The sequence below is a fragment of the Heptranchias perlo genome, chromosome X (assembly GCF_035084215.1).
Source record: "Heptranchias perlo isolate sHepPer1 chromosome X, sHepPer1.hap1, whole genome shotgun sequence".
NCBI classification, from domain to species: domain Eukaryota; kingdom Metazoa; phylum Chordata; class Chondrichthyes; order Hexanchiformes; family Hexanchidae; genus Heptranchias; species Heptranchias perlo.
In genome coordinates, this window is record NC_090370.1 from 1,674,515 (window position 1) to 1,692,436 (window position 17,922).

Sequence of the window (17,922 nt, forward strand, 5' to 3'; positions counted from 1 at the left end):
GCCCTGGGAGTGTTTGATGGGACAGTGTAGACGGAGCTTTACTCTGTATCTAACCCTGTACGTGCCCTGGGAGTGTTTGATGGGGCAGTGTAGAGGGAGCTTTACTCTGTATCTAACCCTGTACCTGCCCTGGGAGTGTTTGATGGGACAGTGTAGAGGGAGCTTTACTCTGTATCTAACCCTGTACCTGCCCTGGGAGTGTTTGATGGGACAGTGTAGAGGGAGCTTTACTCTGTATCTAACCCTGTACCTGCCCTGGGAGTGTTTGATGGGACAGTGTAGAGGGAGCTTTACTCTGTATCTAACCCTGTACCTGCCCTGGGAGTGTTTGATGGGACAGTGTAGAGGGAGCTTTACTCTGTATCTGACCCTGTACCTGCCCTGGGAGTGTTTGACGGGACAGTGTAGAGGGAGCTTTACTCTGTATCTAACCCTGTGCTTGCCCTGGGAGTGTTTGATGGGACAGTGTAGAGGGAGCTTTACTCTGTATCTAACCCTGTACCTGCCCTGGGAGTGTTTGATGGGACAGTGTAGAAGGAGCTTTACTCTGTATCTAACCCTGTACCTGCCCTGGGAGTGTTTGATGGGACAGTGTAGAAGGAGCTTTACTCTGTATCTAACCCTGTACCTGCCCTGGGAGTGTTTGATGGGACAGTGTAGAAGGAGCTTTACTCTGTATCTAACCCTGTACGTGCCCTGGGAGTGTTTGATGGGGCAGTGTCGAGGGAGCTTTACTCTGTATCTAACCCGTGCTGTACCTGCCCTGGGAGTGTTTGATGGGACAGTGTAGAGGGAGCTTTACTCTGTATCTAACCCTGTACGTGCCCTGGGAGTGTTTGATGGGGCAGTGTAGAGGGAGCTTTACTCTGTATCTAACCCTGTACCTGCCCTGGGAGTGTTTGATGGGGCAGTGCAGAGGGAGCTTTACTCTGTATCTAACCCGTGCTGTACCTGCCCTGGGAGTGTTTGATGGGACAATGTGGAGGGAGCACAGGAGGAGAGTGAGGAATGCCGGCCGATAGTCTGGAGACGTAACTTAGTCCGTTGCACTTGAAGGTGGGGGGAGCGAGGGGGCGTTGGCAGACGTTTTTGGGAGAGGTGATGAAGCTCGGTGCAAGTAACAACCGGTGGTCAGGAGGAAGAGCGGAAACACAGCGTATACTGTGTACGACACGGGGAGGGGGGAAACCGCAGCGTAGACTGTGTATGACACGGGGAGGGGGGAAACCGCAGCGTATACTGTGTATGACACGGGGAGGGGGGAAACCGCAGCGTATACTGTGTATGACACGGGGAGGGGGGAAACCGCAGCGTATACTGTGTACGACACGGGGAGGGGGGAAACCGCAGCGTATACTGTGTACGACATGGGGAGGGGGGAAACCGCAGCGTACACTGTGTACGGCACGGGGAGGGGGGAAACCGCAGCGTATACTGTGTACGGCACGGGGAGGGGGGAAACCGCAGCGTATACTGTGTACGGCACGGGGAGGGGGGAAACCGCAACGTAGACTGTGTACGGCACGGGGAGGGGGGAAACCGCAACGTAGACTGTGTATGACACGGGGAGGGGGGAAACCGCAGTGTATACTGTGTACGACACGGGGAGGGGGGAAACCGCAACGTAGACTGTGTACGGCACGGGGAGGGGGGAAACCGCAACGTAGACTGTGTATGACACGGGGAGGGGGGAAACCGCAGCGTATACTGTGTACGACACGGGGAGGGGGGAAACCGCAACGTATACTGTGTACGACACGGGGAGGGGGGAAACCGCAGCGTAGACTGTGTACGACACGGGGAGGGGGGAAACCGCAGCGTATACTGTGTACGACACGGGGAGGGGGGAAACCGCAGCGTATACTGTGTACGACACGGGGAGGGGGGGAAACGTAGCGTATACTGTGTACGGCACGGGGAGGGGGGAAACGCAGCGTATACTGTGTACGACACGGGGAGGGGGGAAACCGCAGCGTAGACTGTGTACGACACGGGGAGGGGGAACCGCAGCGTATACTGTGTACGACACGGGGAGGGGGGAAACCGCAGCGTATACTGTGTACGACACGGGGAGGGGGGAAACCGCAGCGTATACCGTGTACGACACGGGGAGGGGGGAAACCGCAGCGTATACTGTGTACGACACGGGGAGGGGGGAAACGCAGCGTATACTGTGTACGACACGGGGAGGGGGGAAACCGCAGCGTATACTGTGTACGACACGGGGAGGGGGGAAACCGCAGCGTATACCGTGTACGACACTGGGAGGGGGGAAAACAGCAGCGTATACTGTGTACAACACGGGGAGGGGGGAAAACAGCAGCGTATACTGTGTACGACACGGGGAGGGGGGAAACCGCAGCGTATACTGTGTACGACACGGGGAGGGGGGAAACCGCAGCGTACACTGTGTACGACACGGGGAGGGGGGGAAACACGGTGTTGACTGTGAACCACGTGGGGGTGTTGGGGAAACAGCAGTGCGTAACCTGGCACCGTCCTGGTTCGGACGACTGTCTGCTCAATCAGTGTCCCTCGCGATCTGAAAGGGCCCGTCTCAGGGTGGTTGTAAGGGTTCTGCCGGGCGGGGAGGACCAGTCAGTCTGCGGTCAGAGGGGCTCCTTGACGGAGGCGAAGACGGCGTCGAACTCCAGCAGCATCAGCTCCACGATCTGGTTCTGGTACACCATGTGCACCGCCATGTTCAGGAAGTCCTTCTCCGGCCTCAGCAGGGTCGGCCCGAAGACGATGGCCATGCTCTGTGCCGTCATGCGGTTCGCCTCGCAGTGGTTCACCACGCTTGGATTACCAGAAGAGAAAGGAGAAACGATCCAGGTCAGCGAGAGAGAGAGAGAGAAAGCAACTTGCATTTCTACAGCGCTTTTCACCACCTCAGGACGTTCCAGGGCACTTCATAGCTAATCGAGGACTCTTTGGACTGTCGTCGTTGCTGCTGACATGCAGGTGCAGCAAGCAATTAGGAAGGGAAATGGTACGTTGGCCTTTGTTACAAGAGGATTTGAGTGCAGGAGTAAACTGCAATTACACAGGGCCTTGGTGAGACCGCACCTGGAGTATTACGTCCAATTTTGGTCTCCTTACCTAAGAAAGGACACACTTGCCGCGGAGGGAGTTGCAGCGAAGGTTCACCAGACTGATTCCTGGGATGGCGGGATTGTCCTATGAGGAGAGATTGAGCAGAGTGGGCCTGTATTCTCCAGAGTTTGGAAGAACGAGAGGTGAGCTCATTGAAGGGCTCGACAGAGTGGATGCCGGGAGGATGTTTCCCCTCTCTGGGGAGTCGAGAACCAGGGGTCACAGTCTCAGGATAAGGGGTCGGCCATTTGGGACTGAGATGAGGAGAAATCTCTTCACTCAGAGGGTGGTGAATCTTTGGGATTCTCTGCCCCAGAGGGATGTGGAGGCTCAGTCATTGAGTACATTCTTAACAAAGATCGCTAGATTTCTAGATATTAAAGGCATCGAGGGATATGGGGATAGTGCAGGAAAATGGCGTTGAGGTAGAAGATCAGCCACGATCTTGTTGAATGGCGGAGCGGGCTCGAGGGGCCGGATGGCCGACTCCCGCTCCTATTTCTTATGTTCTTACGTCGTTGTAACATGGTAAACGCAGCAGCCAATTTGCGCACAGCAAGATGATAATGACCAGATAATGGTTGGGGGATAAATATCGGCCCCAGGACACCGGGGAGAATTCCACTACTCTTCTTCGAAATAGTGGCCATGGGATCTTTCACATCAACCTGAGAGGGCAGACGGGGCCTCGGTTTAAAGTCTTATTCAAAAGACGGCACCTCCAACAGTGCTGCGCTCCCTCAGTACTGACCCTCCGACAGCGCAGCGCTCCCTCAGTACTGACCCTCCGACAGCGCAGCGCTCCCTCAGTACTGACCCTCCGACAGCGCAGCGCTCCCTCAGTACTGACCCTCCGACAGCGCAGCGCTCCCTCAGTACTGACCCTCCGACAGCGCAGCGCTCCCTCAGTACTGACCCTCCGACAGCGCAGCGCTCCCTCAGTACTGACCCTCCGACAGCGCAGCGCTCCCTCAGTACTGACCCTCCGACAGCGCAGCGCTCCCTCAGCACTGCACTGGGAGTGTCGGCCTGGATTATGGGCTCAAGTCAAGTCAGACAAAATTTGTCACCGAGTCGCATAAGGGGATATTAGGACAGGTGACCAAATATTGGTCAAAGAGATAAGTTTTCAGGAGTGTTAGTTCTAACCCGTGCTGTACCTGCCCTGGGAGTGTTTGATGGGACAGTGTAGAGGGAGCTTTACTCTGTATCTAACCCTGTACCTGCCCTGGGAGTGTTTGATGGGACAGTGTAGAGGGAGCTTTACTCTGTATCTAACCCTGTACCTGCCCCTGGGAGTGTTTGATGGGACAGTGTAGAGGGAGCTTTACTTTGTATCTAACCCTGTACCTGCCCTGGGAGTGTTTGATGGGACAGTGTCGAGGGAGCTTTACTCTGTATCTAACCCTGTACCTGCCCTGGGAGTGTTTGATGGGACAGTGTAGAAGGAGCTTTACTCTGTATCTAACCCTGTACCTGCCCTGGGAGTGTCTGATGGGACAGTGTAGAAGGAGCTTTACTCTGTCTCTAACCCTGTACCTGCCCTGGGAGTGTTTGATGGGACAGTGTAGAAGGAGCTTTACTCTGTATCTAACCCTGTACCTGCCCTGGGAGTGTCTGATGGGACAGTGTAGAGGGAGCTTTACTCTGTATCTAACCCTGTACCTGCCCTGGGAGTGTTTGATGGGACAGTGTAGAGGGAGCTTTACTCTGTATCTAACCCTGTACCTGCCCTGGGAGTGTTTGATGGGACAGTGTAGAAGGAGCTTTACTCTGTATCTAACCCTGTACCTGCCCTGGGAGTGTCTGATGGGACAGTGTAGAAGGAGCTTTACTCTGTCTCTAACCCTGTACCTGCCCTGGGAGTGTTTGATGGGACAGTGTAGAAGGAGCTTTACTCTGTATCTAACCCTGTACCTGCCCTGGGAGTGTCTGATGGGACAGTGTAGAGGGAGCTTTACTCTGTATCTAACCCTGTACCTGCCCTGGGAGTGTTTGATGGGACAGTGTAGAGGGAGCTTTACTCTGTATCTAACCCTGTCCCTGCCCTGGGAGTGTTTGATGGGACAGTGTAGAAGGAGCTTTACTCTGTATCTAACCCTGTACCTGCCCTGGGAGTGTTTGATGGGACAGTGTCGAGGGAGCTTTACTCCGTATCTAACCCTGTACCTGCCCTGGGAGTGTTTGATGGGACAGTGTAGAGGGAGCTTTACTCTGTATCTAACCCTGTACCTGCCCTGGGAGTGTTTGATGGGACAGTGTAGAGGGAGCTTTACTCTGTATCTAACCCTGTACCTGCCCTAGGAGTGTTTGAGGGGACAGTGTGGAGGGAGCTTTACTCTGTATCTAACCCCGTGCTGTACCTGAGGGGGGCAAGGTGGTGGGAGGGCGACAGTGGTGTGGGAGGCGGGACGCGGCGGTGAGAGGGAGGGGGAATACGGGTTGGAGAAGGATATTGGCCGGGGGGCGGTGGGGGGGGCTCAGAGAGAGTCGATAGGGAGAGGGAGGGGGATCCTTACAGAGAAAATAAAAAGCTTGCCACTCACTTTTTCATATGTTTGAATATGGCGGACATGGTGTCCCGGTTGGGTCTCGGTAGGTCTCGCACCAGCCGTCTGATGTTCTCCAGACGCTCGGAATGATCAAGCATTTCTGGCAAAGCAAGAAGAGCTTTTAGACAAACTGCACCCACACAACACCAGCGCGTCTGTTCCTGCCCTCCTGACGTTGCGGACTGCGGGCTATTCGACTGTGGAGGCGTCGCGGAGAGAACACCGCCCCCCCCCCCCCGCCTCCCGCCTCGGCCGATCTTTCCAACCGCACCCTCGGCACGAGCCGGTGCTTGAACCCGGAACCTTCCGGGTCCCCGCTCGCCGCCTTACCCAATCCGTGCATTTACGGGGTCTGTGATCGGACGTTGGCCTTTGTCTCGAGGGGGCTGGAATACAGAGGGGTGGGAGTTATGTTCCAGCCGTGCAGAGCTCTGGTCGGACCCCCTCCGGAGTTACAGCCTTCGGTTCTGGGCACCGCACCTCAGGGAGGATATATCTGCCTCGGAGGGGGTGCAGAGCAGATTCACCAGAACGATACCCGGGGGGGGGGCTAAAAGGGGTTAAATTACGAGGACAGGTTGCACGGACTGGGCTTGTATTCCCTCGAGTGATCTCATCGAGGGGTTTAAGATGATTAAAGGACTCGATAGGGTCGATAGAGAGAAACTATTTCCTCTGATGGGGGGAGTCCAGAACAAGGTGGGGGGGCAGAACCTTAAAATCAGAGCCGGGCCGTTCAGGGGGTGATGTCGGGAAGCATTTCTTCACACAAAGGGGAGTGGGAATCTGGAACTCTCTCCCCCAAAAACCTGTTGAGGCTGGGGGTCAATTGGAAATTTAATGAGTGAGAATGATAGATTGTTGTTTGGCCAGAAAGAAAGACTTGCATTTATATAGCGCCTTTCACGACCTCAGACTGTGCAAAAACGCTTTGAAATAGCGGCCATGGGATCTTTTACAGATGGGGCCTCGGTTTAACGTCTCATCTGAAAGACGGCACTTCCGACAGTGCAGCGCTCTCTCAGTACTGACCCTCCGACAGTGCAGCGCTCTCTCAGTACTGACCCTCCGACAGTGCAGCGCTCTCTCAGTACTGACCCTCCGACAGTGCAGCGCTCCCTCAGTACCGACCCTCCGACAGTGCAGCGCTCCCTCAGTACTGACCCTCCGACAGTGCAGCGCTCTCTCAGTACTGACCCTCCGACAGTGCAGCGCTCCCTCAGTACTGACCCTCCGACAGTGCGGCGCTCCCTCAGTACTGACCCTCCGACAGTGCAGCGCTCCCTCGGTACCGACCCTCCGACAGTGCGGCGCTCCCTCAGTACTGACCCTCCGACAGTGCGGCACTCCCTCGGTACCGACCCTCCGACAGTGCGGCGCTCCCTCAGTACTGACCCTCCGACAGTGCAGCGCTCCCTCAGTACTGACCCTCCGACAGTGCAGCGCTCCCTCGGTACTGCACTGGGAGTGTCGGCCTAGGTTTCGCGCTCAAACCTCTGGAGTGGGGGCTCGAACCCACGACCTTCCGACCCAGAGGCAAGAACGCTCCCCACTGAGCTACAACTGACATCCTAAGAGCGTCAAAGCATACGGAACCAAGGCGGGTCAATGGAATTAAGAGACAGATCCGCCGAGGCCTAAATGAACGGCGGAACAGGCTCGAGGGGCTGCATGGCCTCCTCCTGTTCCCGACCTGTCCCGCCTGCCCCCCTAAGGGCCCTTAACCGGGTGACTAATTACTGCCGTTAATTAGCAGCTGTGTCATTCCTCTCCTCGTCGCCTCGGCAACCTCTTCGGCCGGCCCGCGGGTCGGTAAAACCTCAGCGGCAAATGACTGGCTTTCCCTCTCTCCGTCAGCTTTTGTTTCTTTTTTCGGCGCGCTCTCCAGCCGTGATTTTTCGGCGTCTCGTCCGAAGCGTGGGAGCTTTTAAATCCCAGTCATTATATTTAAAGGTGGAGGTGGGGTCGGGGTTGAGCAAATTGACAGCTGCAGAGGTATCGAGGTGAATGGAACACCAAAGGCTAGGCAGTTGGGAGTTTGAACGTGCAGTTGTAAACGTCTTGGGGGCATTTTTCTCAAGAATGGGCACAGAAAGAATTGTGGTTGGAAGGTGTAAGAGGATGTCGGAGGTGAGGGATGCAAGGAAGTGTTGGAGATCGTCTTGTCAGTGATTGAGACCGTGAGAGCAGAGAGTCAACAGGAGATAGCAAGGTTGAGGGGGTGGCCATTAGAGTTTATATGGTGGGAGAGTTTTAGGGAGGACAAGAGGGCAGTGAGTTTGGGTGGACCATGTTGGAGAAAGCATAACCAGGTGGGGTTGCTTCAGTTACGGCCAAGGTGTCGTCACCCATGAGCCAAGTTTCAGTCAATAAAGGTCGGGGATGGCAAGGGCCTTGTTCGCGAGTGAACGAAATGTGGACAGGGGCAGGGATTGATCCACTGACAGTATCCAAGGGGGTAGTGGTGGGTGAGGTGAGTGGGATTGCTGCTCTTAAGGAGGCAGCAATGGGTGCATTGATAAACTCTTCAGAGAATGGCAAGTGAGATTTATCCGTCTCGTCCGATTTTGGGGCAGTTTTCGATTCCCTCTGTTAATTTTTCTTTTGCTCGCTCGCTCGCACGTTTCGTGCGGGTCCGAGGGCGGGGAGGTGGGGGGGGGGTTGAAGGTGAAGTGTGGTCAGCTGAGGGTCTCCCTGGGAGGTGGAGGCGCGGGGGCCGCTGCCTCCAGAGTCTGCAGCGGCAGGCGAGGGTGGAAGTGCAGGGGGGAGGAGGAGGTGAAAAAATATTGAAAAGCTGCTCGCGAGGATCAAGCAGTGGTCTTTGCACCCAATCGTGGGGAGTTCTCGCCAAGGAAGAAACAGATCATCTGGTCATTTATCACATGGCTGTCTGCGGGATCTTGCTGTGCGCAAATTGGCTGCCGCGTTTCCTACATTACGACGGGCGACCACACTTCAAAAAATACTTCATCGGCTGTAAAGCGCTTTGGGACGTCCTGAGGTCGTGAAAGGTGCTGGGTATAAAATGCAAGTTCTTTCTTTTCATTTTAAAGGCTGACTATTCTCGCACTTACACAGCGGGTGATCCTGACCCTGCTGAATAAACAGCAACTCTGTGAATTTACACAATGACTAAAACTTGCCCTGCGGGTCAAGGAGGCCTCAGGCTGATGCCGAGTCAGCTGACCACAGGTGGGGATACAATCTGCTTTGGTCCCCTTGAGTTAGGAATTGAGGGGCCAGAGTGTGGACATCAGCCAGGGTTCCTGCTCCTAGTCGCTATTTAAGGTGGCAGCCGTGCCTCAGAGGGTATCTCTCTCTCTCTCTGTCTCTCTCTCTTGCCTCTGAGCCCCCACTCCAGAGGCTTGAGCCTCATAATCCAGGCCGGCACTTCCGGTGCAGTGCTGAGGGAGCGCTGCACCATCGGAGGGGCGGTGCTGAGGGAGCGCTGCACCATCGGAGGGTCAGTACTGAGGGAGCGCTGCACCATCGGAGGGTCAGTACTGAGGGAGCGCTGCACCATCGGAGGGTCAGTACTGAGGGAGCGCTGCACCATCGGAGGGGCGGTGCTGAGGGAGCGCTGCACCATCGGAGGGGCGGTGCTGAGGGAGCGCTGCACCATCGGAGGGTCAGTACTGAGGGAGCGCTGCACCATCGGAGGGGCGGTGCTGAGGGAGCGCCGCACTGTCGGAGGGGCGGTGCTGAGGGAGCGCTGCACCATCGGAGGGGCGGTGCTGAGGGAGCGCTGCACCATGGGAGGGTCGGTGCTGAGGGAGCGCTGCACTGTCGGAGGGTCAGTACTGAGGGAGCGCCGCACTGTCGGACGGTTGGTACTGAGGGAGCGCCGCACTGTCGGACGGTCAGTACTGAGAGAGCGCTGCACTGTCGGAGGGTCGGTACCGAGGGAGCGCTGCACTGTCGGAGGGTCAGTACCGAGGGAGCGCTGCACTGTCGGAGGGTCGGTACCGAGGGAGCGCCGCACTGTCGGAGGGTCGGTACCGAGGGAGCGCCGCACCGTCGGAGGGTCGGTACCGAGGGAGCGCCGCACTGTCGGAGGGTCAGCACCGAGGGAGCGCCGCACTGTCGGAGGGTCGGTACCGAGGGAGCGCCGCACTGTCGGAGGGTCGGCACCGAGGGAGCGCCGCACTGTGGGATGGGCCGCCTTTCGGATGAGACGTGAAACCGAGTCTCACTCTGTAGCTGGCCGCTCATTCGGACAGGCTGAGGGATCACCCTGTGCATCCGCACTCACTCCCGACTGCACTTACTGATGGAGGACACAAAGTCTTCGAAAGCGTCGTACGGGATCAGGGGCTCGGGCAGCTCCCGGAAAAACATCTTCAACGCCCCCGTGATGACGTGGATATCTTCCCACTCTGGGTCGTCCATGTTCAGCTTCTCTTCTGCAAGGAGACGGATAAATACACACAAAAAAAAAAATAACCTCACAAACGGGTGAAGACGCAGGAGCGGGGAGCGGGATCGCCAAGCGAGGGGCTGAGACCGATTCCGATATCTTAAACCCTGGGCAACCGGACAAACCCGCCCCGACCCCCCCGCCCCCGGGACAGCCGCTGGTCGAACAGATCTTCTCCGTCAGACCACGAGCGTCAGATTGGAAGTGACCGCCAGGGCTGGCTGGAGCGACCGGCAACTCGAGGCGGTCAGAGGCGAAGGCGAGACCCCATTCCGCCCGACCGATTCCTGGGAGGTTTTACGTTTTGTGTCCCCGGAGACCACCCACCCCTTCCGCCCCCACCCCCCTCCGCCCCGACACGCCCCCCGAACCCCACGCCCCCCCGAACCCCCGCCACGCTGGCCGCTCAGGCAACAAAGGTCGGAACACAAAACATTTCAAGAAAAAGAAAGAGCTTGCATTTATACAGCCCCTCTCACCTCCTCAGGACGTCCCAAAGCGCTTTACAGCCAGTGAAGGACTTTTTGAAGTGTGGTCGCTGTTGTAATGTAGGAAACGCGGCAGACAATTTGCGCACAGCAAGATCCCACAAACAGCCATCTGATAAACGACCAGACCATCTGTTTTTTTTTAAAGTGATGTTGGTTGAGGGATAAATATCGGCCCCAGGACACCGGGGAGAACGCCCCCCTGCTCTTCTTCAAAATAGTGACCGTGGGATCTTTTACATCCACCTGAGAGGGCAGACGGGGCCTCGGTTTAACCTCTCATCAGAAAGACGGCACCTCCGACAGTGCGGCGCTCCCTCAGTACTAACCCTCCGATGGCGCAACGCTCCCTCAGTACTGACTCTCCGACAGTGCGGCGCTCCCTCAGTACTGACCCTCCGACAGTGCGGCGCTCCCTCGGTACTGACCCTCCGACAGTGCGGCGCTCCCTCAGTACTGACCCTCCGACAGTGCAGCGCTCCCTCAGTACTGACCCTCCGACAGTGCGGCGCTCCCTCGGTACTGACCCTCCGACAGTGCGGCGCTCCCTCGGTACTGACCCTCCGACAGTGCGGCGCTCCCTCGGTACTGACCCTCCGACAGTGCGGCGCTCCCTCGGTACTGACCCTCCGACAGTGCGGCGCTCCCTCAGTACTGACCCTCCGACAGTGCGGCGCTCCCTCGGTACTGACCCTCCGACAGTGCGGCGCTCCCTCGGTACTGACCCTCCGACAGTGCGGCGCTCCCTCTGTGCTGACCCTCCGACAGTGCGGCGCTCCCTCAGTACTGACCCTCCGACAGTGCGGCGCTCCCTCAGTACTGACCCTCCGACAGTGCGGCGCTCCCTCAGTACTGACCCTCCGACAGTGCAGTACTCCCTCAGTACTGACCCTCCGACAGTGCAGCGCTCCCTCAGTACCGACCCTCCGACAGTGCGGCGCTCCCTCAGTACTGACCCTCCGACAGTGCAGTACTCCCTCAGTACTGACCCTCCGACAGTGCAGCGCTCCCTCAGTACCGACCCTCCGACAGTGCGGCGCTCCCTCAGTACTGACCCTCCGACAGTGCGGCGCTCCCTCAGTACTGCATTGGAAGTGTTAGCATGGATTACGGGGCTCGAGTCTCTGGAGTGGGGCTCGAACCCACGACCTCCTGACTCAGAGGCGAGAGAGGGCTGCCCACACCTTTACCTCGCAAGATACTGAAGACCGTACAAGGTTCAAATCGAACAAAGCGGCACTCTTGAAGGGAGTGCAGGCGGCAGGCAGCGTTACGAGGCTGGCAGCGCCCGCTCTCCGGCAGCGTTACGAGGCTGGCAGCGCCCGCTCTCCGGCAGCGTTACGAGCCTGGCAGCGCCCGCTCTCCGGCAGCGTTACGAGGCTGGCAGCGCCCGCTCTCCGGCAGCGTTACGAGGCTGGTATTTCCGGGACTCGTTCCGTGCGACCGCAGACATGCGCCATCCGTCATGCTTCACCGACTAGCCTCGCGCCTCTTGGAAACATCGGTCCAGCAGTCGTCTCTCCTCCTCCCCTTCACGCTGGGATCACGCAGACCTCCGCCACCTCGCCCAGGTATCCCTCCTTCGAGTCCCAAACCCCGGAGGGTGACTGGGAACAAGTTACAGTGTCCCATCCTGTCCCCACCTGACTGACACACACACACACACACACACACACAGACACACACAGAACCGCGCGCGCACACACGGAAACGCGCGCGCGCGCACACACGGAAACGCGCGCGCGCGGACACACGGAAACGCCCGCGCGCACAGACACAGAAACGCGCGCGCACACACAGAGAAACGCGCGCGCACAGACACAGAAACGCGCGCGCACACACAGAGAAACGCGCGCGCACAGACACAGAAACGCGCGCGCACACACAGAGAAACGCGCGCACACACAGAAACGCGCGCACACACAGAAACGCGCGCACACACACACAGAAACGCGCATGCGCGCACACACAGAAACACACGTGCACACAACACAGAAACACACACGTGCACACAACACAGAAACACACACGTGCACACAACACAAGCACGCACAGATAGGCAGACAGACACACACAATACACACAACAGATACTACACACGGTACCACTGGGCACAGACCAGTAAGGGTTGCTGGATAGCGTTCGAAGGCAGGAGCCCTGATTATTCCCCTCTCCCTCTCTCCTTCCCACCACCCCGCCCTCCGCCCCCACCCAAGGGGACAGCGAGAGACGAATTGCCTCCCCCCCACACCTCCCCGCCCTGGCGCAGCCCTGCGGCCATCCCGGGACCCGGGCGGCCCGATTTCTCGAGCCGAGCGGTGGGTTCACCAACAGCGGTCCCCGGTTTCCGCTGGAACCCCTTCAGAGCGTAAAAAGCGGCGGGGGGCCGGGGGGGAACGGAAATACGGAGACACGACAGGACAGGTGCGGACACAAGCACACAACAAGCAGGCAGCAGGCTGAAGCTCAGTCAGCGCCGGGCAGGGACGCGGGGAGGACGGGCGGACACGGAGGCTGCTGGCTGCGCACAGCCAGGCTACGGGAAGCGTGCGAGCGAGTGCGAGTGATTGTTTTCTCTCTCTACCTTGGCACAGTTCCTCGGGAAACAAGTAGCGGCCGTCTGTTGTCACTGCCCTTTCTGTAAAAGTAACGTTGGATGGAATCACAAAAGGAGGAGGAGAATACAAATCGTGGATTCTTACAGCGCAGGAGGACGCCCACTGGCCCAGCTCCTCCTGATCCTGTGTAACAGGCTCGAGGGGGGGCTGAATGGCCTCCTCCTGTTCCTGTGTAACAGGCTCGAGGGGGGGCTGAATGGCCTCCTCCTGTTCCTGTGTAACAGGCTCGAGGGGGCTGGATGACCTCCTCCTGTTCCCTGTGTAACAGGCTCGAGGGGCTGAATGGGCCTCCTCCTGTTCCTGTGCAACAGGCTCGAGGGGGGGCTGAATGACCTCCTCCTGTTCCCTGTGTAACAGGCTCGAGGGGCTGAATGGGCCTCCTCCTGTTCCTGTGTAACAGGCTCGAGGGACTGAATGGCCTCCTCCTGTTCCTGTGTAACAGGCTCAAGGGGGGGCTGAATGGCCTCCTCCTGTTCCTGTGTAACAGGCTCGAGGGGGCTGAACGGCCTCCTCCTGTTCCTGTGTAACAGGCTCGAGGGGCTGAATGGCCTCCTCCTGTTCATTGCAGTGAGTGTAAAATCGGGTTTGAAACCGGTACAGGAGGGCCACCCGGTGGCCATTTCAGGCATAGCGGTTTGACGATTCACTTTTCCGCACCCGGTGATTGCAGAGCAAATATATATTCAGCGTCCACTGACAAACCGGCTCTCCCTCGCTCTCCGACCGGCAACGATACACTCTGGAACCGACGCGGAAACGATCCTCTGGTGGCAACGCAATGCTCCGAAACCCAACGGCTGCGAGGTCACTTCCGGTCGCCTCCCAAGGCCGCCCGCCAACCGGCCGGAGCCCCGGTCGGTCTGTACCTGGACCGCCGCGGCCAGCTGGATCTGAGCCGGGGGATCGGGGCGGAGGAGGGGCAGGAGGCCGATCCCTCGGGTCACGGGTCATTTCGGATGAGGGGTTTCGGGAACGCGGTCCTGTTTGTGCTGCCCTCCTGGGGCAGCTCTTGTCACAGAGTCGGAGATTCTTGCGGCCGTTCGGCCCATCGTGCCTGTGCCGGCTCTCTGAAAGAGCTGTCCAATCAGTCCCACTCCCCCCCCCGCTCTTTCCCCGCAGCCCTGCAATTTTTTCCCCTTCAAGTATTTATCCAATTCCCCTTTTGAAAGCTATTATTGAATCTGCTTCCACCGCCCTTTCAGGCAGCGCGTTCCAGATCATCACAACTCGCTGAGTAAAAAAACATTCTCCTCATCTCCCCCTCTGGTTCTTTTACCAATTATCTTAAATCTGTGTCCTCTGGTTACCGACCCTCCTGCCAGTTGGAAACAGTTTCTCCCCATCGACTCTACCAAAACCCTTTACAATTTTGATCACCTCGATTAAATCTCCCCCTTAACCTTCTCTGCTCCAAGGAGAACAATCCCAGCTTCTCCAGTCTCTCCACATAACTGAGGTCCCTCATCCCTGGTACCGTCCTGGTAAATCTCCTTTGCACCCTCTCCAAGGGCCTTGACATCCTACCTTTTTTTATTATTCGTTCATGGGATGTGGGCATCGCTGGCGAGGCCGGCATTTATTGCCCATCCCTAATTGCCCTCGAGAAGGTGGTGGTGAGCCGCCTTCTTGAACCGCTGCAGTCCGTGTGGTGAAGGTTCTCCCACAGTGCTGTTAGGAAGGGAGTTCCAGGATTTCGACCCAGCGACAATGAAGGAACGGCGATATATTTCCAAGTCGGGATGGTGTGTGACTCGGAGGGGAACGTGCAGGTGGTGCTGTTCCCATGTGCCTGCTGCTCTTGTCCTTCTAGGTGGTAGAGGTCGTGGGTTTGGGAGGTGCTGTCGAAGAAGCCTTGGCGAGTTGCTGTAGTGCATCCTGTGGATGGTCCACACTGCAGCCACAGTGCGCCGGTGGTGAAGGGAGTGAATGTTTAGGGTGGTGGATGGGGTGCCAATCAAGCGGGCTGCTTTGTCCTGGATGGTGTCGAGCTTGTTGAGTGTTGTTGGAGCTGCACTCATCCAAGCAAGTGGAGAGTATTCCATCACACTCCTGACTTGTGCCTTGTAGATGGTGGAAAGGCTTTGGGGAGTCAGGAGGTGAGTCACTCGCCGCAGAATACCCAGCCTCTGACCTGCTCTCGTAGCCACAGTATTTATATGGCTGGTCCAGTTAAGTTTCTGGTCAATGGTGACCCCCAGGATGTTGATGGTGGGGGATTCGGTGATGGTAATGCCGTTGAATGTCAAGGGGAGGTGGTTAGACTCTCTCTTGTTGGAGATGGTCATTGCCTGGCACTTATCTGGCGCGAATGTTACTTGCCACTTATGAGCCCAAGCCTGGATGTTGTCCAGGTCTTGCTGCATGCGGGCTCGGACTGCTTCATTATTTGAGGGGTTGCAAATGGAACTGAACACTGTGCAGTCATCAGCGAACATCCCCATTTCTGACCTTATGATGGAGGGAAGGTCATTGATGAAGCAGCTGAAGATGGTTGGGCCTAGGACACTGCCCTGAGGAAATCCTGCAGCAATGCCCTGGGGCTGAGATGATTGGCCTCCAACATCCACTACCATCTTCCTTTGTGCTAGGTATGACTCCAGCCACTGGAGAGTTTTCCCCCTGATTCCCATTGACTTCAATTTTACTAGGGCGCCTCGGTGCCACACTCGGTCAAATGCTGCCTTGATGTCAAGGGCAGTCACTCTCACCTCACCTCTTTTGTCCATGTTTGGACCAAGGCTGTAATGAGGTCTGGAGCCGAGTGGTCCTGGCGGAACCCAAACTGAGCATCGGTGAGCAGGTTATTGGTGAGTAAGTGCCGCTTGATAGCACTGTCGACGACACCTTCCATCACTTTGCTGATGATTGAGAGTAGACTGATGGGGCGGTAATTGGCCGGATTGGATTTGTCCTGCTTTTTGTGGACAGGACATACCTGGGCAATTTTCCACATTGTCGGGTAGATGCCAGTGTTGTAGCTGTACTGGAACAGCTTGGCTAGAGGCGCAGCTAGTTCTGGAGCACAAGTCTTCAGCACTACAGCTGGGATGTTGTCGGGGCCCATAGCCTTTGCTGTATCCAGTGCACTCAGCTGTTTCTTGATATCACGTGGAGTGAATCGAATTGGCCGAAGACTGGCTTCCGTGATGGTGGGGATATCGGGAGGAGGCTGAGATGGATCATCCACTTGGCACTTCTGGCTGAAGATGGTTGCAAACGCTTCAGCCTTGTCTTTAGCACTCATGTGCTGGACTCCGCCATCATTGAGGATGGGGATGTTTGCAGAGCCTCCTCCTCCCGTTAGTTGTTTAATTGTCCACCACCATTCACGACTGGATGTGGCAGGACTGCAGAGCTTTGATCTGATCCGTTGGTTGTGGAATCGCTTAGCTCTGTCTATAGCATGTTGCTTCCGCTGTTTAGCATGCATGTAGTCCTGAGTTGTAGCTTCACCAGGTTGGCACCTCATTTTTAGGTACGCCTGGTGCTGCTCCTGGCATGCTCTTCTACACTCCTCATTGAACCAGGGTTGATCCCCTGGCTTGTTGGTAATGGTAGAGTGAGGAATATGCCGGGCCATAAGGTTACAGATTGTGCTGGAATACAATTCTGCTGCTGCTGACCCACAGCGCCTCATGGATGCCCAGTTTTGAGCTGCTGGATCTGTTCTGAATCTATCCCATTTAGCACGGTGGTAGTGCCACACAACACGTTGGATGGTGTCCTCAGTGCGAAGACGGGATTTCGTCTCCACGAGGACTGTGCGGTGGTCACTCCTACCAATACTGTCATGGACAGATGCATTTGCGACAGGTAGATTGGTGAGGACGAGGTCAAGTAAGTTTTTCCCTCGTGTTGGTTCGCTCACCACCTGCCGCAGGCCCAGTCTAGCAGCTATGTCCTTCAGGACTCTGCCAGCTCGGTCAGTAGTGGTGCTACCGAGCCACTCTTGGTGATGGACATTGAAGTCCCCCACCCAGAGTACATTTTGTGCCCTTGCTACCCTCAGTGCTTCCTCCAAGTGGTGTTCAACAGGGAGGAGGACTGATTCATCAGCTGAGGGAGGACGGTAGGTGGTAATCAGCAGGAGGTTTCCTTGCCCATGTTTGACCTGATGCCATGAGATTTCATGGGGTCCAGAGTCAATGTTGAGGACTCCCAGGGCCACTCCCTCCTGACTGTATATCACTGCACCGCCACCTCTGGTGGGTCTGTCCTGCCGGTGGGACAGGACATACCCAGGGATGGTGATGGAAGAGTCTGGGACGTTGGCTGAAAGGTATGATTCTGTGAGTATGGCTGTCAGGCTGTTGCTTGACTAGTCTGTGAGACAGCTCTCCCAATTTTGGCACAGGTCCCCAGATGTTAGTGAGGAGGACCTTGCAGGGTCGACTGGGCTTGGTGTTTTGCCGTTGTCGTGTCCGGTGCCTAGTGGTCCGATGCCGGGTAGTCCGTCCGGTTTTATTCTTATTATGACTTTTCATAGCGAGATTTTACAACTGAGTGGCTTGCTGGGCCATTTCAGAGGGCAATTAAGAATCAACCACATTGCTGTGGGTCTGGAGTCACATATAGGCCAGACCGGGTAAGGACGGCAGGTTTCCTTCCCTAAAGGACAATCCGGTAGTTTCATGGCCATCATTACTGATACTGGTATTTTAATTCCAGATTTTTATTTAATTAATTGAATTAATTAATGGAATTTAAATTCGCCAGCTGCCGTGGCGGGATTTGAACTCATGACTCTGGAA

The 17,922-nt window shown here is 56.8% G+C and overlaps 1 protein-coding gene across 1 annotated transcript in view; it reads right to left on the reverse strand.

Annotated features, from left to right (window-relative positions):
- Positions 1-453: 453 nt before the first annotated feature.
- The window catches only part of LOC137306883 (rho GTPase-activating protein 15-like), a 71,586-nt gene continuing 54,117 nt past the window's right edge, over positions 454-17,922 (reverse strand). Inside the window, exons 12-16 of the mRNA XM_067976272.1 lie at positions 13,874-14,105; positions 13,138-13,612; positions 9,917-10,051; positions 5,643-5,748; positions 454-2,799 (exon numbers count right to left, since the gene is read on the reverse strand). Coding sequence (XP_067832373.1) covers positions 2,610-2,799; positions 5,643-5,748; positions 9,917-10,051; positions 13,138-13,612; positions 13,874-14,105 — 1,138 coding nt within the window. The 3' untranslated portion in view covers positions 454-2,609. The remainder of the gene's footprint in view (positions 2,800-5,642; positions 5,749-9,916; positions 10,052-13,137; positions 13,613-13,873; positions 14,106-17,922) is intronic.